Genomic DNA, 22,149 nt, shown 5'->3' with positions numbered 1-22,149 from the left:
CAAAAAAAAAATAATTTAATTTAATTTTAATTCGAGTTTGTCAAATCAAAATTAGAAGTTATTTGAGTTTGATTCGAATAAAAATAATTTAGTTTAAGTTTGATTCAAATTAAAACAATTTAACTTGAGTTTAATTTAAATAAAAATAATTTAGATTGAATTTAATTCGAATTCAATTTAAGTTTGATTTGAATTTATAACTCATTAATAAAATAATATCATTATATTTAATAATGAACAAAATAATATTGATTTAATTGATGCTTTTAAAACCAAATTAGACATTGATTTAATGAAGAGTGTGACTTGATTTGACCGATGATTGAATCGATTGATTGGTGATTGAATTGGCTAACTCCTAAAAAATAATATTCTACACAATTTTGTATAATTTATTGTTGAATATATATAATTCAAATTATTTTAACATTAAAAAAATAATTTTATATTGATTAAATCAAATACAAATTTTATCTAATCTAACTTCAAAAATGTTTTTAACAAAACAGTTCAAACCCGTTGATTCGATCTAGTTTTAGAAATCATGGTTTTAACAATTATTTAACATAATTTGAATCAAATAACAAACCAAGTTTGAATTAAATCAAACAATTTCTCTAGTTTGCAAGTTAAACCAAATCGAATTCTCTCAATACAATGTGTCCACTTCACATAGAGAAAAGTGGTATGGAGTCAAATATGTTTGAAAGCATTAGATTATACTAACAAACCTGTCCCCAAATGAAATGGGAAATAATTAACCTCAAACTCCCATCAAAACTACTAGGACGCATCCGGTGCATCATTCTCTTATAAATACTTTATTGTCATAGAACGTATGAATTTAGGCTAAAAACTAAGCTAGGTTTAGATCCTGATAAATAGGTATAACCAGGGAGGGATATCAACGCTTACCAAAGGTGGGATTCTAAATTTTCCCCAACACCCAAATTCGATAATACCTGACAGTTCGCTTATAATATTCTGGTTGCTTGCAGGACAAACAGAGAAGTTTTCGAAAAGTTTGGAACATCTCTTTGCTTTCAATCAGATATCCTCATCTCAACTCTAAGAACATCCTTCACCAGTTCGTATGTTACAAATGCAATGGCTATGGAAGGAACCACCTGAAAGAAATGCAAAAGAGCATTTTATACGTTTAAAGATCAGATTAATTAGAAAGAATGGCATGAAATAATTTATGATTAACAGTGACATATGATAAAGTAATGCCATGCAAATTACCAATTAATAGATCCTTTCAGAAAAATATTACATGATTTCTCAAACTGATGATAGAATTGTGCAATATATCCAAATGAAACTGATCGCAAACTCTAAGCCATTACACTGACCTTCACTGAATTAGGAACCAAACCCTTGTACAATGCTCCAAACCCCTCGTTCCGAATTGTTTTCCGAAAAGCATCAACCATGCCAGTATATTCAAGGGCTGCCTTGCTGTTTCCATCTCCAGTCACAACAGAAGCAGCATCTTTCCAGCCCACCATCTGCATTCTTCTTCGGATGACATCCAAAGGATAAGCAACTGTCTGGCCAACAGTTCCAGCAGCAGCTCCACATGCAAGCCTAGTTGTCACACCCAACTCGTTGTTCCCTTCAACAAGCCCAAATGCTTTAGATTTGATCAGCCAATCTTTCAGAGATTCATAAACAGCAAAATTCAGACCCACATATGGTATCTGTAAACATCATGGAATATAATAAGACCCCTACATAACGAAATTAGGATGAAGTGGATTTTTTTACCAATTAATTAGAATTCTTTTAAAATTAAAAAAATAAAAATGACTTTCCAATTTATGTTAAAAAGACGGGTAGAGCATAGTCCTGCCCCATCTGAAAAGCTACTCATCACAAAAACAGATGACCACATGCATGAACAATTTAAATGTAGACTTCTATGATGCAAAAGCACAAAATACATAAATGCTACAAAATTTAGTTAACATTGCAATTTGTTCTCCATAAAGACAAAATATTTACTTACAACTCCAATGACAGAAGGAAGCCATCCTTTGTACAAAGCCCGGGGACCTTCTTCTTTGAGGACTGTTGACAGTGCATGGAAGATTCCTCTATACTGGTGAGGAGACTTGTCTGTCTGAGAAAACACAAGGACAAAGTTAAACAGTCAAAATGTTTAAACTGGGGGTGAAAATTTTGTATACCGGAAAGAGTAGAACAAGGATCAAAATCACTTTCTGAAAGGTAATTCCTAAAAATACCTGAACAGTTAGCCGACCTCGTACCATGTCCATCGGGTAAGTGGCTGACATAGCAATGATTCCAGCACATGCACCAGCTCCAAGGCGTAGAAGAGGAGTGAGCTCTGCCTCTTCTGCAAGAGAACAAAAAAATAACTACGGAATTACTACGGAATTTCATCGTCATCTTTCTTTCTTTGTTTCTCTCTTTCTCCTCATATACTCTCATCCTTTATTGATCATAAACCAAACTACATGCATTAATGGGAAACAAAATGATTACATGAAAAATATACAACACCTGTTCATGACGGAGATCCAGACGAAAAGCGCAGAAAAATAAAGCATAAAAAGTAAGATCAATTCAAAAATTCATTTTGTGACTAAAAATCCTACATATGCAAGTTCGGCTAAAACAATATCAAAATACTTTATACTCACACACGCACACTCAATGCACTGATTCACAAGCAAATCATTTACACCGAACATCCTACGTTATGTCAATAAATATGCACCACATACAACATCACGAGAACAACAAAACTTAGAAATTGAAGAATAGCAATTGATAATAAACACCATGAGAGTTAACAAGATCAATTCAAAGGAGTGAAAGATGGAGAAGAAACAAATTAAGAAGATATAGAGCAGATAGGAATCATACCATTTCCTGATTGTTGGCGGTAAAACCATAAGATACCCCTATTTGCAAAAAGTAAGACGAGAACGTTAATTTATGAAATCAAATGGATAAAATATACAATTTTCTAAGACCTACATAATAGTTTCTAGTAAAAGATGAAAAAGCATTTGCATCCTAAATAAAACAAATGTCACTATAAATCAATAATAATATACTAATCCAGAAAAAAAGGTAGCACCAGAGCATACTTAGATGCTTCCTCATAACTAAAGAACTTGACTGCTGAGTTTGGAACAATGCGAGCACAATTAGTGCCATTGCCTTTAAACAACCCTCTAAAACCCTCAGTTCTCCATATATATTTCAAGCCCTGGATTGTTCCTTTGTATTTTATACTATGAGGATTTTGAACCTGTATATTTCAGAACCAAATTCTATAACTCCAATAAATATATGATAGAATGACTTAATAGGCAAATAATAATGCTAAACTACCTGGAGCAAAATTTTTAATCTCTCCAAGGGAGCAACAGCAGTACGCGACCTGCAACAAATAGTCGATTAAGATACAGCTTTTGCCAAACAAATTGCTAATTATAATATTAAAGAACTCATTATAACTGTTATCACAGTTAAGTATTTTAATTAATATATACGTTTTGTGTGTGTGTGTGGGTGTGTGTGTGAATGAAAGATTAATTTATATCTAGCAATGCAACAGTTAGATAATTTATATGTTAAAAACAAGAACAAATTAGAACGAAAAAATGAGTAGAAAATATATTCATAAAAATTGAAATCATAAATTGACAGAACAAAACTGCAATAAACGAATAAACTCCGTAACAAAAACAAGGAAAATACATATAGATCAAAGGAGACTCACACTCCACCGGCGATGCCCCCTGCGGCAAGAGACTTGGAGATAGAAAGAAGCGCGTGGCTCGGCGCTTTCACTCCTTCACTAGCGAGCTTGGCCTCTTCAGCACGATTCACGATCGTCGAAACCGCGGCCTCACTTCTCTTTACATCCTCTCCGGACGCCATCCGACTTCCAAGAAAAAAAAAACGCAGACCTAAGCTCCTCGGTCAAACTCACGGCCTTGACCGGTGGCCGGCGATCGTTGTAATTTCTTTTTTTTTCTTTTAAAATTTAAAACGGAGTTATCGTTTGTTGAGGTTTCCAGAGCCACGGTGAAAGTGAGGGCAGAGGCGAACATTGACGTAGGTTTATATATATATACACACACACACGTGTATTTGTTGTATGTGCATGTGCTTTTTATTTATTTATTGCTTTTATTTAACGATGGAAAGGAAGAGTACAGAAAAAAAAAAAAAACACTTGTCACATGGTTGTGTTGCGTTTGCAAGGGTAATTACGAAATTTAGGATAACAGACTCGTAAATTTGAGCTAAACCCAGTCTAACTACATGCTGGTTTGAGCCTAAATTGAATTAAAAAAAGGCCGAATGACAATTGCCCAATCAATTTTTTATCCCTTCTTTTAAAAAATTTTATTTATCTGTATATAAATAATTAAAATTAACCTAATTGTAATTTTTTTAAATTTTATTCTTTTTTCTCCATCTATAAATAATTAAAATTAACCTTAAAAACTAATTATTTTTTCCATAAATCAAGTTTTAAAAAATAATATTTATCCATCTAAAATTTAGTTTTCAAACTTCTATGTTATTATCGACAATCTCTCTCTCCCAAGGTTTTTTCTCCCTCCTGCATCTCTCTCATTTTAGTTGAGCGTCTGATAGACAACAAATGAAACTAGAGAGACAAAGACTTTTGTTGGAAAGACGAAGGAGGGGAGAGAGGCCGACAAAGAATGAGGGGAGAGAGATTACCGAAGCATGGTGATATGTTAGAGAATTTTCGTCGGCGATAATGACACCGAAGATGGAAAACTAAACCCTAGAGAGAAATTTTTTTTTTTTAATTTTGCTTAAAGGATAAACTTTTAGTTTTTATAATTTTGGAGATAGAAAAGAGATCAAATTTAAATTTATTTTTAATATTACAGATAAAATGAAGATTTTACTCTTAAAATTAACTAACTTAACCCCTTATGGGTAAGTGTTTAAGATTTTTATAATTAGGAGGTGAAAACTTGATAAAGCAGGACACTTTGGGTGAGAATAAGGCCTTTGGCATTTAAAAAATTATGTTTGAATTTGCTCACTAACCATAACTCAATTAATTTACTGCAAAGTCAGTCAAAAAATGTTAAGAATGAAAAATTAAAAAAATTACAGAAAAAGAAAGTTGTCTGGGAAAATAAATATATCAATGAATTTTGTATGACTCATTTGAATTGAACTAAACCCCAACTCGTGTTTAGCTAATTCAAACTGAATCCAAATTAACTTGGTTCAAATTAACTCTCACCGTCATCTCATCCCTTTATATAAATATTTCAATACCTTGTTGAGCAATGTAACATAGCTATTACTCTCCTATTATCTTAAATAAAAAAGCTCTAACGCAGATTAATGATTATCCTTAACTCTTTTATTTTTATAAAATAATTGTTCGCAATTTGGTTAATCCAATAGTTGGAATCACATTGAAAAAATACGATATAATCGAATCACTAGGGGTGCGATTTTACTGAATTCAACCAAATAATATTAGGAAGGGTATGACCAAAATATCTTAATTGTCAAATTCAATTTGAATCACATTGATGCAATTTGAACTAGTTTTGCATATTTTTAATGTTATATTCTGGTTAGTATGTTTTTTCAAAAATCTAAAAAAGAAAAAAACATTTTTACCTTTTAATTATTAGTAATTATTAGTTTTGTTTTTAAATAAAATTAGGTTTTGGGTAAAAATTTTTAGTTTGTAAATTTAGCAAGTGGAAAACTAAATTTGGAAATTATAGTTTACGCAAATTTATAGTTTTCTACAAATATGAAAATCAGCTTAAATCTTTTTTTAAATTAGATTTTAACGAAATTTGGTAAACACGTTTTTTTATTTTTAGGAGGAAGCTGCTTGAGCCAGATTATGCCTTCGGTCAGTTTCAAATTTGTACCTACTTATTACATATTTGGCACTCAAGCTAAGAACAAATGTCAACATTATTTCGGTTGAATGTTAACAAAATAATCTCCATATTTAGAATAGGGAAAGGACAATTTCTCACCCAAATTTAGTTCAAATTCAAAATTATACTCACGGCAAATAAAAAATTTAAATATCCACCTATGAGTTAATTGCCGTCTAAATTTTTAATTATAAACAGAAGTAAAATTATCATTTTATTCATAAACCTTAAAACCTAAAAAAGTTATATCATTTCCCCCCCTATGATTAAACTTTAAAAAATTCAATTTTCCCCTTTTTAGATTTCATCTTCGGTGGCTTAGGGAACCGATCGACAATCTTGAAGAAATGAAGGTCCAGATCAGGAAGACTTAACGAAAGACGACACTTCATCGTCCTATCTAGACAGTTGTCCTTCGTAGCCAGATTTGGAAGATGGGTGAAAAGCGTCGGCCATCGGTTGGAATGATGGTGGCCGGAGAAGGAAATAAACTCTAGAGATAAAATATAAACTTTTCAAACTTTGAGAATGAGTTGAAGTGTTAGTTTTTAAAATCTAAAGGAAAAATGATATAAATTTTAAAGTTTTAAGATTTATATGTAAAATAATTATTTTATCCTTACCTTTAATTGAAAATTTGGATAACAATAGGTATTTGAATTTGTTATCTATCATAGATATAATTTTGAAATTAAATTAAAATTTAAGTGAGAAAATATTTCCCTTTAGAATATAGCAAAATGTGATGGCCAAGTGTCAGGTTTGGTTGCTGCAACTGGTGAGGATCTAGATTCCTGTGTGTCACTTGGTTTGTTTGTTAGAAAAAATATTATCGGATTCTTTCAGATTCGCGATGGTAGCCAGCAGCCTTAAGCTAGCTCAATATGCTTTTCGAATCGAGTTAAGCATTTCCTCCTTTCAAGGGCTTGTCCAGAAGGCCGTGTCACAGTCCACAAACAACACATATATTGACACTTGGCCTAACGTTATTGCAAGAAATACCTTATTTTCACCGAGACTGGACGATTAATTTCCGTCCACAAACACAACCATCTTCTTTGGCATTGTATTGGCCTTCATTTGAGCTTCACTCTTTGCGGTATAAATGGCCCGGAAACTATATACGGTCATGATGTGGGGCGAAATATATATTCGTTAAGTGTAATTTCCTTGCCAAAATTAGGAATCCAATTGAGGTGAATGAATATTATTGGACTCTCACTTCAACTGGGTTAGATTATGCAAAATTCTAAAGCAACTTAGTTTGAGAATCTACATTAAATCTCATAATACATATACATATACATACATATCTATATATATATATATATATATATATTAATGATATTATATATACTTATTATTAATTTAAATATCAATGATGAGTTATGTTATTGATATGTCAATATCTAAATTGATATTTATTATAAATGTAGATAATCATTCTAAAAGTTGACATACAAACAAGATAGAAATAAGAATAAATATAGAATCCATTTAATATATGGCTACAAGTTGAAGCTGTAGATGTAAAATGGACAGTGATAGATTCATAAGGGGCCATGCCATGCCAGATGCCACTGATAAATGGGGTTGATTATGAAATGAAAGGGAAGTCCGGCAAAGATGTCAGTCTCAGTCCAGGCATCCAATGCAAAGCTCACAAATATAGCACAAATTCTTGGTGCTTACCAGCTTAGTGTGCTTCATACTGTCCAAGTGTCAACTGAGCCAATCATAATCTGATTTAGATAATCGGCAGGTGCCCAAAACATTGCTCCAAGATTATGGAAATATAAAAATAGCCGTGGGGGTGGGGTGTGGTTGTTGGGTTGTGTGGTGGTGTGGGAGTTAAAAAAAAGGGTGTATGACAGAAAGGCCTAAGCCCTTTACGATTGTGTTCGACAATGAAATATTTGCATCGAGTTTGATTGACGTGGCTTATCGGGGCTGTGCTCAATAATGGGCATTGCCCTTATTTCGTCTGGCTTTAGCCCATCTTTAGGGATGAGTTTAAACTGAGTTATATCCTAACCAAATAAGTTTAAGGTCAGTTGGATTCAAATACAAAATAATTAGTTTGAAATCAAGTTTAATTCGTTTAATTAACAATGAATTTGTCAGAAAAAAAAAGGAAAAGAAAAAGGACCGAAAAAGAAAATGAGAATACATCCTATAGAAAAGATGAAAAGTTGTCCAACAATATAAATTACTAACTAGTATTTGATAACTCAAGTCTTAAACTGAGATTACCTTTGTCCAAACTAATACGAACCCAAACCCACGCCGACCCGAATTGATTCCAGCAAAACAGCCACCTCCCGCCCAGAAATTATGATAGTGTAGACGGTTTTATAATTACTATATAATTGTATCATCTGTATTAGACAAAATAACATTCAGAATCGACCCCATGTCCATAGGGGAATTTAATATGATTCACGATAAAGACAGCAAGATAATTATACTTAATTGCAAAAAGGTGGAGAGTTGTCAGATGAATTTACCGAACTGATTGACTAACTTATCAATCGGAGTCTTCGATGAATCATGATAGTATCGGAGATCTCTCCCATGGAGAAAATGAAATGTATCAGTAAATGAACAGGCTTTTCGGGAAGCTGACTATTCTTTTCATAGGGAACTAAAGAATCTCAGTTTTATTATTGAGTTTTTATCTTTTTTTGCTATATTTTCTTATCTTTTTCTCTCCCGAGAAAACAAGAAGCCAAAAAGGACACAAGTCTGTTGTTTGTCTTCTTGTTTAGTTTAAGTCAAGTTCCATGTTTTTAATTTGCATAAATAATCATGTCATTTTCCTGGTTTTGTTTGTCAAGCAAGAAAAATGTGAGAATTTCATTCAAACCTCAAAGTTCACAAGCAAAAGAAACTTAATATAGAATATTTTACATTGTAATCTTTATTGTACACTTCTTTTGATGTTTTGAGATGTTTTTGTTCTCGGTTTTGAAGATTTGTTTTCTGATCTTAAAGTAGAAGAGGTCATTGTTATGTTGTTGTTGAAGTGTTTATTATGAATTTCGAAGTTGTTCATACTCGTTTACAGAATTTGTGCTGTTATATGAGTTTGGGTCGTCTTTTTTGATGCTTTAGAATGGCTGAAGCATCCAAGATTCTGTTAGTTCGTTGCCCAAATTGTGGGAATTTGCTTCCAGAGTACTCGGACTACTCTTTATATGAGTGTGGAGGATGTGGCACTGTTCTTAGAGGTAAGTGTTTCTCTATCTCTGTCCGTAAACGTCGAGTTTTCGCAGTTTTCTTTGCCTTGTTTGTCTGGCTGAGAAATCAAAGGAAAATGGAAGAAAATTTACTCTAGTTTTGACGGCTTTTTGCTCTATGCTTTGTTCTTTTTACATTTTGACTGATGTCCCCAACATGTTGTGAAGTTTTGCTTTTGTTTATTGTTCCTTCTTTTGTTTCTAAGAAAGCAAAACAGCCAATTGGGCTATTGTGTTAACTTAAGTTGATGCGTTGATGATGCAGCCATGAAGAAAGTGATGGATTGCGGGGGAAATCTAATAGAGAAAGAATGTAGAATGTGACCCGAATCTTGAAAGTGTGTCACAAAAAGTGGGTGGTAGTTTAGGTGGTTCGTCTGAGACTGAGAAGGAGGGCGATGGGGTTGAGCACAGTAAGAGAAAAGATAAATTTTTGTAGAAGGAAATCTTATTTCAGTTTGTGTTTCTTCTTCAAGAACAGAAGATAAAGAGGTTTTAATTGTTAATGAGGAAATCGATTCTGTAGAAGAAAGCAAGGGTTGGAGGCTCAGTCAAAGTAATCCTGAGATAGAAATTGATAATGTTGATAAAGCTTGTCAGTCTCCGGAGCAGCCGATTGACGTTTTGGTTGGTGGAGATGATCAGGATTTAAACTTGAATAGGTCTAGTTCTGTTAATTCTAGTGTAGTAAAAGGAATCGGAGAAGTTTCAGCCAAATCAAAAAAATTCTGCAGAGGTCATGAATTCAAGGGTGTTTTTGGATAAATCAGGTGTAGAAATAGTGGGGTTTTGGGGTTTCGATGAAGATGCCAGAGAAGGTTCAGTTCAATCAAAAAATTTTGCTGATGAAGGACCTTCAATCTACAAGCCTAATTCAGCCCATGGGCATGGTAAACCGATGAAGAACTTTGGGTACGAGGATAGGCCAAATATAGTTGAAAATTTAGAACCGAACCATCCTGAAATTCTTAGGAAGTTGAATGAGTTGAAGGAACAAATCAGTAGATTGGAGGATAAACCAAGGGAAACAATTCTAGATGACAAGAAAATGGCTCCTCCTGAGTCTTATGGGAGGTGTGCTGCTCTTAATGTTTCAACTCAGCCATTTCCCAGGGGTAACTGTGTCCTAAGACCGCCTAATTGCAGACATAGCCACGGACCTTCTCCTTTTATGAATGATCATAACTTGGATTTGCATAACTTCTATCCTCTTCCAAGGCATGCCCCAACTATGATCCCAGGGTCCAACCAGGAGAATCCTTTTCAGTCACAAATTCTCAGGAGGCCACACAGTCAAACATCCCTTCTATGCCCACAAAAACTGCCTCCTGACTACATTTCAGGACAGTACATGGATTTTAATCATGATCTTCTCATATCCTATCCACAGGAACCATTTTTTCATCAGCCTCTATGCTCATGTTTGAGCTGCCGCAACAAAAATTGTCAAGTTCCTCCGAAAGCCACAGACTCTAGTTTTAGCAATAGAAGGGTTGCAACGGACCAAAGGAGATCCAATTCCTACCATCGTATCAGGTCTGTTACTCTTGGTCCAATGAATTATGATCCTCTAGTTGCAAATCCTCCATCATTGCACTCTAAAGGTCCTCAGTCACACGCAAGATGGCCAGTTGACATTGATTCAGATGTTGAAGGTTTTTATCACTGTCATCCAAAAAGAGTGGAAGCCCATGGGAATAGACAGCTTTCTCATCCCATAGCAGGTGGTGCTCCATTTATAACATGCTGTAATTGCTTAGAGCTTCTGAAATTGCCAAGGAAAGTCATGGCAATGAAAAATAATATGCAAAAAATACAATGTGGTAATTGCTCAACTATCTACTTCAGTGAAATTAAGAACAAGAGTCTCATAATTTCTGTTGCTACCAAAACTGAGCAGATGTCTAGCAAAGCTGAAGATGGTTCTTGTGGCCTATTTAACAGAAATAGAATTTCTTATGGTTACTCAAATGCTGGTGGCATGAGCTCCTGCTTGGTTGGTTTTGATCATTCTGGTTCAAACTTCCACTCTGCTGATACCAAACAGAATTTCCAATCAGAAGGCCCAATGTTGAACTTTGGTGAATCTGAGAAACTGCAAGGCTGTTCATCTTCATCTTCTATTTCTACCGAGGGGGTGAAGAACCGAGAAAGTGTGATTGTCCACCAAGATGTTTCCAATTCTTCTAAGCTGCCTTCCAAAGAGAACATCTCTCCAACAATTGCAGGTTCAAATTTCAATGACCCTCTCAATGATTCCTCTTTAATCTGTTCAGTGAGCAATACCAGGAAAGGAAACAGGAGTAAATGGTTAGATCAAGAGAAAGTTATCCTTAAGAATGTTGCCTGCCAACATTCTGGTGACAAAGATCCATCAGTGGAAACTGAGGTGGAAGTATCTTTCAGTGAATATCTGTCTCATGACTCGAAAGTATGCAGAGAAGACCAACCTAGAAACAAGAAGGGGAAAAAAACCTTCTTGGTAGGTGTTATCAAGAAAAGCTTCAGAGATTTCTCAAGATCTTATCAAAACAGGGTGAATAAAGGACCTAACGTTTCAGTTAATGGGCATTGTATACCAAAATGTTTGGTTAAAAAGGCTGAGAAGCTTGCAGGTCCAATTGAACCTGGATATTACTGGTGAGTTTATAGGTTCACATAATGTTTTAATTCCTTCAATATATTTCTCAGTGTGCATAGCTTTGTTAGTATATATCTTCAGTGCAAGGTGAATATACAGTGCAATTAGGAATGAGTTACTTCTTTCCTGAAAGAAGCATGAGTTTATTCAAAATTCTAATTAATGCATAATCAGAAGATTCATGATCATTCTGAGTTACTGCATTTATGCTATTGTCAAAGAATGTGCTTGTGATGTTCTCTTAGCTTTCTCTTAATTATATTATATGGTTGTTCTTATTATTCCTATCTGCATTCATTAGGTATGATTTTCAAGCTGGATTCTGGGGTGTGTTAGGCCAACCTTGCTCAGGCATTCTTATTGTGAGATCAATTTATTTCTTGGTTCATACTTTTTTCGTAACAATGTCATGTCTATTTATTAATAAATGTTGTTGTTGTTCCACAGCCATTTATTGAAGAATTCAATTATCCCATGCCAGAAAATTGTGCTGCTGGAAACACAGGTGTATTTGTAAATGGCAGAGAGCTTCATCAGACAGATTTAGACCTACTTGCTAGCAGAGGGCTACCAATTGCGAGAGACAAACACTACATTGTTGAGTTCACTGGGAGAGTCGTGGATGAGGGCTCTGGTAAAGAATTAGATAGCCTTGGCAAACTCGCTCCAACGTAAGTCTTGTGGTCATTTACAAGTTTCTGTAATATGCACTTAAAACTCTGATAGGATGAATGCTACAAATTTTTATCAGTACAGTCTATGAAAACCATGTCAGCAGGTTAAGGTTGCTAGTTTTCAAAAAAATCATACGTTAGTGTAATTAGATAAAATCCAATTAGCCAGTTGACTTACAATTTAGTAATTTTCATTTTATTTTGAGTATGTTCTAGTGGTTGCATATTTTCATGGATAAACTTTCAAAATCACCAAACTTATTTTCTCTCTGATAAACTATTGACGGTCCGCACTTTTGAACAGAGTTGAGAAGTTAAAGCGAGGATTCGGCATGTGCCTTCCCAAAGTGATCTTGTGATTCAGATATACTCAGTTTTTGTAGGCTCTCTTTCTTGCAACAATGTAAATAGTGGGGCAATTGCTTTGCACATTATTAATGTGTTTGTGACATGTATTTGTAACTAAAACAGCTCAATGATTAGTGCACTTGCTTGTTTATAGATTTGTGGATATCTTCTGGGTCAATGTCGTCTCTAGACAAGACTTCTCTGGCTCACTGGAAGGTTTCTGGATTGTGACATATGGTTTTCCCTTGAAGTAAAAGAAGATTTGCCAGTGATACCTTTGCTCTGTCCTAAATTTGATTTGAGAATGACAGATTAGTACTAATAAATCTGTGTTTGGATGTTTAATTACGTAGTCACAAATAAGATTGCAAGTCTTCAACTGAGCTAAACCAAGCTGAGTATTCTTTGGCTCTAGCTCAACCTGATTATATTTAAATAAAATTCATGGTTCAAACTCAAGCTCGTTAAACAAAAAAAATTATGACTTAAGTTTGAGATAGAGACAACTTACTTGAGTTGGGCTTAAATAATTTATAGTTAAATTTTATAATTTGTATATTTATCAATCAGTGTTTATATTCAAAATCAAACAATAAAATTTTATGGGCATAAATATATAATTTTACAAGTCATCAATTAGAGTCAGTAGAACTTGCAGAATAGGCATTGACTTGGATCCTTTTAATCGAAGTTTAAATGGGGAGAGCTAGAGAGGAACTGCGGTTTGATACTCTCAAATACTGAATAAATTTACAAGGAAACATGTGGGTTGGTTGGTGGCTGATCACCCATCACTGAAATAAATAACCAGATGATCATGAAAGGACAAATAAAGTCTACCAAATTGAATTTAAAAATCAATTACAGCACATAAGAAATAATTTGAAAGAAAGATCTTAGAAACTAGAACAAGGATTGATTGATTGTTTGAGTGGGTCAACATTTTCATTTCTCAATACTATTATTTGATTGCATAATATATTTATATATATGTTTTGGTGGGAAGAAAATGGGTCAATTTCAAAGTGATTGATTCTTTTTATTTGCCATCGGTCAGTTCTTCAAGGGAGAAGTTTCGTAGATTGTGTCATTATCAGCCAACCAGCAAAAAATATTGGCAGGAAAATTCACAATCTTGGCGCAAATTTAGCAGCGTTTGTTTGCAAACAGTGTGGGAAAAAAAAAAGTATAATAAGGTTGGAAAATGCGAAAGAATTCAATATGAAAGAGAAAACTGTGTGTCATCGAGATAAAATAAGTTTAACACTGATATTAGTCATCTAAATACAAGCAAATCTAATTGATTAGATGGCTACATTTAATCATATTAAAATTAGATGTTTAATATTTAAAATTATTTTGAAAGCCTTCTTTGACACATTTTTCAAATGTTGTATTTTATATTTAAGTCTTCTACCGTAAATAGGTCAATAGGATATAAGGTTGCTTATTGATTGTGTCAATATATGATTCTGTTATCTTAAAAGAAGTCTTTTAAATTAATATAACAAGACTTTTACACTAGAATATTTTAAAAATTATAATTTTTTAATAAATCGACACACAACAAGACTCATTAAGAGAGTATTTATTATGTCACGATCGTGTTATGGGTTTTAAGGTTTGATGGGTCGATAAGATTTTGTCATTTTCACTTTGGTTTAACTTGACTTTTTGTCATTTTTAAATAGACAATTGAATTTGTAATTAGATTTAATATGAGTTATTCAAATTTGATTTTAAATTTAAATTATGCTAATTATGTTTAAGTAAGGAATTGGAGTGGTTTTAATAAACAAGTTAAGTTCAAATTATTCAAAGATTCAAATCATTTTCAAACCTCAATCTAATATAATTAATTGATTTTAAACGGATTTTTTTATATTTGAACTGATGTTTATTTTGGTTTTATTTCGGGCATAACATAATAATATGCAACCCTAATTAAATTGAGATTGGAAATGACACTAATCATTAAGAATTAGTGTAAAGATTCGTATGTCTTGATACATTGTAATCACTAACCAATATAGCATTCTGCTTTCTCTCAATGATTTAACATGAATTATTATGACACGTGTCCCCATACCAAAGCCATATAAAATAATAAACCTATCCACAGAAACAAATTTTAAGCTTTGCCTTACTGGCTTTTCTTGCAGGAAGCTAACAGCAGTACTCACATTTATTGGAAGACTTCAATGTTGGTCAAGCTGATTTACTTTTATGATAAATGCCCAGATCCAGTAAGTTCTAGTGTGAACCCATTTTAGTTTCAGAGACCTTTGCCTGCTATTAGTGTAATAGATTGATTTATAGAAGAGAAAGAATCTGTTGAATTACTGGAATATGAAGTTAAGTTGGAAGCTTCGTTCGTCTGTTAGCGGTCACACGCACATGCAGCTGCTTTTAAGATTAGCAGTGGCCATTCTCCTGATGGGTTTAGCTTTTAGGCTTTTATTTTTTAGCTCCCAAGAGTTATCATCGCCTGATCTAGAAACTGCGCCTGCTGTTGCTAAAACTGATGTGGCAGAAGCAACACGGCCGGATAATTTTACTATTGATGTTTCAGAATATGAAGATCAGTATCTACAGCCTGAAAAAAGTAATTCATGTGACTTCTTTGAACTGGGTTTTTGTTTTTATTTCATTATACCCTGCGTGATGACAATTAATGAGCTGTCTCTTTTGTTTGATGTTTTAATGTTTCAGAGCCCGAAGATGAGAATGAGATGCCTCAAAAAGGTAAAGAAATAATCAAATGAGGTTTTTGATACGTTTCAGAGCTCGCTGATTTTTTGTTTTTCGTTTTAAACGTGAAGCTAATAAAGTTTGGTAGCTGAGCAAATTTATGTGATAAGGCATTTTGTATTTATCCATTGCCATTTAGTCGTATATAGTGGCCCTTCTACTTGTTACTATGATCTCATATTTTTATTTTGTCTGACTTACTAGCGTGCTGTAAGTTTCCTAATTTGATGGAATTGAAGTGATTTGTGGCTGTTAACAGTTGGCGGAGAAGAAAAGTGTGATATCTTTACTGGGGACTGGATTCCAGATCAATCAGGACCTGTTTATACCAATGAAAGCTGTGCCTTCATTGAGGGTCACCAGAATTGTATGAGAAATGGGAGGCCTGATACAGGGTATTTATTTTGGCGGTGGAAACCACAAAATTGCCAGTTGCCTCCGTTTAATGCAGAGAAATTTCTCAGCATGATGAGAAATAAGACATGGGCTTTGATTGGTGATTCAATATCTCGTAATCATGTGCAGTCATTGCTCTGTATGCTCTCAACGGTATGTGGCAGATATAAGATTGTTGTAGCAAATTTGAATGCTTGCTTTGGATGGTTTAACAAGAGCCAAGTTTGGTCTTTTTCCATCCATTGGTTATTACATCATGAGGAAATGCTTTTCTTTATGTCAAATGAGTTATTAAATTTGTGATTCCTAAATGTTTTATTTCTCTAATCGCACATAGAGCACATTATATGATTGTGATGTGAATGACCTGTTTTGATGGGTTTTCCCTAATGTGATCTTCATAAAAGTTTTGTAATGGATTATGAGAAGCCCTTATTTATCGATATTATTGGTATTTAGGTGACTGCTCTTTCAATATCTTTTTACTACATTAGCTGTCATAAATTTTTTTGTTTTTCAGTTTTAACCAATTGCTGTTGATTTCACCTTATACTCAGATACTGTATGATTGATCTTCAGTTGTTCCAAATCATAATTGATCTTTAGAATGAGCATAAACAGAAAGTGCATACTAAGTAAGCATTCTGCAGTTGATATGGCGCTATCTAGCCAGATATTGGGGATGTGATATTGTTAGCTCAGCTGTGCACCATTTAGTAGTCTTCATATTTTTCCTTAATATCTTACTGTAAAACCTTGTTATTTTTCCAGTTTGTATTGCTATGTGATAGAAACATAAGTAAATATACTGGTTCATTGCCTCATTGTTCAAGTTGTAATGAACATGATACATTGTTTTGTCAGTATGGAAGGTCTATATGTTTCAATAGGTTTTATGGAGTATCTGATATTATAGATTTCTTTGCTTGGGTAGTTCGTAGAATTCAAATTACAAAAGGCTCATATCTTAGATGATATTTCACTAGGTGAATGATATCTTGGAAAAAGAAACAGAATAATATTGGAATAAATTTTAATGGCATATATTTACAAGGGGTCTTTGGTCACACAATACAATCATATGGTACACCTGGATTGTCATTCATGCTGACTGCAGAAATGATTTTGGCCCAAGTGTTGTTATGATTGTATAATGAAAACTATAACTTGTGAGTCAATGTAGTCTTTGAGGCTTAGTTATATTCAACTGGTCATTTCTGCAACTTGAATGAATGTTGACTGTTGTTGATGTGGATTAAATGTGATCTCTTCCAGTAACTGTATAATATTTTGATTACATTCTAAGAAGAATGTGCCAAGTTCATTACTTTTACCTGCAAGGAAATTTTACTAGGTTGAACTTCTATCATCTTCAGGCTGAGAAGGCTGTTGAAGTTTATCATGATGAGGAATTCAAGTCTAAAACATGGCAGTTTCCCTCTTACAATTTCTCCTTGTCAGTTGTCTGGTCCCCCTTTCTTGCTAAAGCTGCAATCTTTGAAGATATTAATGGTGTTTCAACATCTGAGGTTGAGCTTCATCTAGACAAGCTGGATAAAAAATGGATTGATCAGTACTTTAACATCGACTACATGATAATTTCAACTGGTAAATGGTTTCTTAAGTCTGCTATCTACCATGAGAATGATACAGTGGTGGGCTGCCATTACTGCCCTAAAAGGAACCTGACAGAGTTGGGATTTGATTATGCTTATAATAAAACCCTTCATCAGGTTATGGATTTTATCACAACTTCCAAACACAAAGGGTTGGTATTTTTCAGAACAAGCACACCAGATCACTTTGAAAATGGGGAATGGCATAATGGGGGTGCTTGTAAGAAAACATTGCCAGCTAAAGAAGGTGAGATTGAAATAAAGGACTTGCACAGGATTCTACGCAACATTGAATTATCAGCATTCCAGGATGCAGCTGCAAAAGCAGCTGAAAGTGGGGTAAAATTCAAACTTCTTGACTTCACTAATCTTTTGTTACTGAGACCTGACGGACACCCTGGTCCATACCGAAGTTTTCAGCCATTTGCTGAGGACAAAAATGCAACCGTTCAGAATGATTGTTTGCACTGGTGTCTACCTGGACCGTTGGATGCTTGGAATGATCTAATCATGGAGATGATGATTAATACATTAGGAAATTGATTGGAATATAGATGGTTGGAATCTGGCTTCTTCCCTTGAAAACAACATTAACCTTAAGAAGGTTAATCATGTCTGGTGATGAAGAGCAGATAGATGATGAATTCCTTTTTGTGTTTTCACTTAATTACTTTTGTACGTATAATCGCCATGTCGTTTGTATCAAGAATAGTTGAAATCTGGTGGAATCAAGAAGAGAGAACACTTTGTGAGTAGAAATAGTTTATTTTAATTCTTGAGATGTATTCTTTATACTTTATAGTACATTTTCTGGGAACATAATATTGAATTGTATCTCTTTAATGTGAAGCCTCACTGGCATGAGTGGGCTATAGTTTCTCTTACAGCTGCATTTGATCGGGTTGAGTCTGAATAAAATCTAGTTTGAAATCAATGAGTTGAGATTCGAAAATAATTTTATTTCGGATTTAATCTGAATCGATTTGAACTTATATATTTGAATCGGCTCGTACTCAACTGATTAGATCCAAAACCTATCCCTAATTTGTCTGCTACATTTGACCTTATGTTAATTTGTAATATGAATTTATTGTAATATAATATTGTTATTTTTTGACATAGTTATGGTAATAAAGGACTGTAATCCAGCAACGGTCATTTCCTTTTAAATCTTTACCGGACCCCAAATCGCTCTTAAATTTGAAGAATTCTTTTGAAATTTGAAAATTCTGACCGTTGCGGGTTCTTCGCTCCCCTGCTATATATAAATAAAGCCAGAGCTCATTTAACGAAACATTTTCAAATCCTTTTAAGCTTCTACTTGGTTTTCTTTCTGCAGATCTGAAGCCATGGCTAGTGTTGATGCTGCTCCCATGCCCACCGACGACGTCCCCAAGAAAGCAAGAAACAACGGTAGAAAAGCTTTGAAACAGAAGAATTCATCCACAAATGGAGCCAATATCATTGCGCAAACCCTCTCTCAATCTCCGATGCCGATCCCAGCACCGGAAACCGATCCTTCGAAAGAGAACCATGAGAGCCTTTCTCAGCCTCGCACTGAGCCTAAGAAAGCGGCAGCCAAGGGAAGAACGAAGAAGGCAACAACAAAAAATCAAGATTCGTTTGAGAAAGATTTGCAAGATCTGCAAGAAATGCTTGAGAAGATGAAAATAGAAAAGCAGAAGACCGAGGAACTGTTGAAGGAGAAAGATCAGATGCTGAAGATGAAGGACGAGGAGCTTGATGTGAAGGAGAAAGTGCAGGAGAAGCTTCAGATGGAGTTGAAGAAATTGCAGAAAATGAAGGAGTTCAAGCCCAACATGGTATGTTTCTTGATTTCCATTTCTCTCTGTTTGTTTGCTGAGAAAATTGTCATATTTGAAGGTGAATAGAATAGGGTTTGATTAATATGAAGTGGGTTTTCAAAGGTTTAATTTTGAAAACCGTTCCTTCAGGTATTTCCTATTATAAACAAGGAACAAGACAAGAAGGACAAGAAGAAGAACGGAGGTCCTGAAAAGAAAAGGCCATCTCCACCTTACATTCTGTGGTGCAAATACCAATGGAATGAGGTGAAGAAAGAGAACCCAGAAGCAGAATTTAAAGAGATCTCAAACATTTTGGGAGCCAAATGGAAGAATGTTAGTGCAGAAGAGAAAAAGCCTTATGAGGAGAAGTATCAGGCTGAGAAGGAAGCTTATCTGCAGGTAATGGCCAAGGAGAAGCGTGAAAGTGAAGCAATGAAGCTCTTAGAGGAAGACCAGAAGCAGAAAACAGCTATGGAGCTTCTTGATCAGTATCTTCAGTTCAGGCAGGAAGCAGAAAAAGAGAACAAGAAGACAAAGTAAAATTTCCCCGCACCATCACTGTGTCCTCTCTGTCTTTCAATTGTATTAACCTTGCATTTCTAATTTTTCTTGGAATTGTTTGTCTGAAGGAAAGAGAAGGATCCCTTGAAACCAAAGCAACCTTTGACTGCCTATTTCCTCTTCGCAAATGAGAGGAGGGCAGTTCTTCTATCTGAGAACAAGAATGTTTTGGAGGTGGCTAAGATAACTGGTGAAGAATGGAAGAACATGACTGACAAAGAACGAGAGCCTTATGAGAAGGTTCGCTTCATAGGCACATAAAAACAATTCTTTTGGTTCTTTCTTATGAGAGCTCTGCTTTAGCTTGATATTTTGTGTTCTTTCGAAACAGTTGGCAAAGAAGAACAAGGAGAAATATGCTCAAGAAATGGAGGCCTACAAACAAATCAAGGACGAGGAAGCTAACAATCGCAAAAAGGAAGAGGAGGAGCTGATAAAACTTCATAAGCAGGAAGCCTTGCAACTGCTTAAGAAGAAAGAGAAGACTGAAAACATAATCAAGGTTTGTCACTGGGTTATTGATTATTCATGTTTCTATAATTTCATTGAAGCTAACTGATTACTCCGCTCATTATGTTCAGAAAACCAAAGAGAAGCGTCAGAAGAAGAAGCAGAACACTGATCCTAACAAGCCCAAGAAGCCTGCTTCCTCATTCCTTTTGTTCAGGTAAAAGTTTATCTAAGCACCTAGTTCTATATGAACATATATGGGAGGCTAGCTTAGTTGTGCTTTTGTGTTGATGCAGCAAAGAAGCAAGGCAAGCTTTGTTGCAAGAGCGGCCAGGGACTAATAATAACTCTACCCTTAACGCACTGATTTCAGTAAAATGGAAGGTATAATTTTGTATAACCTCTCATCTTGTCTCCATATTAAAAAAAATGTACTGTTTTTTCACATCGGTATATCTGCGATACATTCAGGAACTCAATGAAGAGGAGAAGCAAGTGTGGAATGCGAAGGCAGCTGAAGCAATGGAAGCATACAAGAAGGAATTGGAAGAGTACAACAAGTCTGTTGCTGCAGCCATGGGTGAAGCACAGCAACAATGAAAGCTTGTAAAGCAACTAATGTCCAATCAAGTGTTCACTGAACACACATCATATGGGTGTAGATGGCCATCAGTATGATGGCATAGGCTATCTAACTGTGTTTGATTGCAATTTGAATGATCATTAACTTTGTAATGAAATTTGGGCGACCAGAAATTCTTTCTGGGCAGGGTGTGCGCCAACTTTTGAAGAAACTAATGTTGTCACTTTCCAAGTTCTAATTCAATACAGTCTGGTCATTTCAGTTGCAGGCGCGCTGGGATTTCATAAATTAATACGAGATAAGCTCAGTCAGTATGCACCAAACAAAAAGGTGAAATGGAAGGGACAGAAGGTGAATTTATTCCCTCTGATCCCTACTCTGCGCACAAACTGAAATCCTGTGAACTTGGAGTAATCACAATTTCCCGCCCAAGGTTTGGGCAAATCACATTCTAACGCCTGAATTTCAGTGAAATGAAATATACCCGTGATAGATAAAACTCCAAATACCCACCATAGACACTTGCAAATTTTTTATTAGAATTAAGGGGGTAAAATTGTTGTTTTATTAGTATATTAAAATAATTAAAATGATATCTCATTTTTTTTCTTAGTTTGAAAACTAACAATTTTATCCTAGAATTAAATTTTAAAAAATTTATTTTTTTCCCTAGGTACCAAACCAAAATTTGGTCATTTTCGCCAACAACCTAAAGACTCATCATTATCGAAGACGATGCTCCATCGTTAGATTTAGACGACAAAGGTCATCCATTCTAGATGACTCTCTGTTATCCAGCAAAGTTTGGGGTATTCAGCCATCAACAGTGGTCAGAAAGAGACCTATTAGTATTTTACTGGCCAAAAGACTATATTCCACCCAAATTTTAGTGAAATGATAAATATACCCGCGATAGATAAAACCCCAAATACCCACCAAAGACACTTGCAAATTTTTATTAGAATTAAAGGGGGTAAAATTGTTGTTTTATTAGTAATATTAAAATAATTAAAATGATATCCCATTTTTCTTTCTTAGTTTGAAAACTAACAATTTCATCCCAGGATTAAATTTTAAAAAATTTATTTTTTCCCCTAGGTACCAAACCTAAAATTTGGTTATTTTCACCAACAACCGAAA

At 34.5% G+C, this 22,149-nt stretch overlaps 4 protein-coding genes and 1 long non-coding RNA gene across 5 annotated transcripts; 3 read left to right on the top strand and 2 right to left on the bottom strand.

The window, feature by feature from the left end:
* Positions 1 to 570: 570 nt before the first annotated feature.
* LOC123210511 (mitochondrial adenine nucleotide transporter ADNT1-like) lies at positions 571 to 4,090 on the bottom strand. The gene is made up of 8 exons (XM_044628909.1): positions 3,761 to 4,090; positions 3,370 to 3,418; positions 3,123 to 3,286; positions 2,896 to 2,933; positions 2,250 to 2,362; positions 2,012 to 2,125; positions 1,356 to 1,703; positions 571 to 1,127 (listed from the first exon to the last, which is right to left on the bottom strand). The coding sequence occupies exons 1-8, from the start codon at positions 3,919 to 3,921 to the stop codon at positions 1,044 to 1,046; spliced, it is 1,071 nt and encodes a 356-aa protein (XP_044484844.1). The 5' UTR covers positions 3,922 to 4,090; the 3' UTR covers positions 571 to 1,043.
* Positions 4,091 to 7,394: 3,304 nt separating this feature from the next.
* LOC123210445 lies at positions 7,395 to 8,710 on the bottom strand. Its single transcript, XR_006501263.1, has 3 exons — positions 8,450 to 8,710; positions 8,196 to 8,320; positions 7,395 to 7,972 (listed from the first exon to the last, which is right to left on the bottom strand). It is a non-coding gene; the product is annotated as an uncharacterized LOC123210445 (long non-coding RNA).
* A 23-nt stretch (positions 8,711 to 8,733) lies between these two features.
* LOC123210444 lies at positions 8,734 to 13,118 on the top strand. The gene is made up of 5 exons (XM_044628801.1): positions 8,734 to 9,172; positions 9,447 to 11,821; positions 12,124 to 12,184; positions 12,270 to 12,493; positions 12,801 to 13,118. Exons 2-5 carry the CDS (start codon positions 9,921 to 9,923, stop codon positions 12,853 to 12,855), a joined length of 2,241 nt encoding a protein of 746 aa, XP_044484736.1. The 5' UTR covers positions 8,734 to 9,172; positions 9,447 to 9,920; the 3' UTR covers positions 12,856 to 13,118.
* A 1,851-nt stretch (positions 13,119 to 14,969) lies between these two features.
* Positions 14,970 to 18,541, top strand: LOC123211797 (protein trichome birefringence-like 23). Its single transcript, XM_044630702.1, has 4 exons — positions 14,970 to 15,449; positions 15,557 to 15,589; positions 15,855 to 16,144; positions 17,368 to 18,541. Exons 1-4 carry the CDS (start codon positions 15,194 to 15,196, stop codon positions 18,148 to 18,150), a joined length of 1,362 nt encoding a protein of 453 aa, XP_044486637.1. The 5' UTR covers positions 14,970 to 15,193; the 3' UTR covers positions 18,151 to 18,541.
* Positions 18,542 to 18,888: 347 nt separating this feature from the next.
* On the top strand, positions 18,889 to 21,270 carry LOC123211796 (high mobility group B protein 6). Its single transcript, XM_044630701.1, has 7 exons — positions 18,889 to 19,430; positions 19,563 to 19,951; positions 20,045 to 20,216; positions 20,308 to 20,478; positions 20,558 to 20,643; positions 20,723 to 20,810; positions 20,898 to 21,270. Exons 1-7 carry the CDS (start codon positions 18,957 to 18,959, stop codon positions 21,024 to 21,026), a joined length of 1,509 nt encoding a protein of 502 aa, XP_044486636.1. The 5' UTR covers positions 18,889 to 18,956; the 3' UTR covers positions 21,027 to 21,270.
* Positions 21,271 to 22,149: the final 879 nt, after the last annotated feature.

Source organism: Mangifera indica, chromosome 3 (genome assembly GCF_011075055.1).
Source record: "Mangifera indica cultivar Alphonso chromosome 3, CATAS_Mindica_2.1, whole genome shotgun sequence".
In the NCBI taxonomy this organism is placed as follows: domain Eukaryota; kingdom Viridiplantae; phylum Streptophyta; class Magnoliopsida; order Sapindales; family Anacardiaceae; genus Mangifera; species Mangifera indica.
Note: the sequence above shows the minus strand (reverse complement) of the source record. Positions and strands in the feature narration are given on the sequence as shown.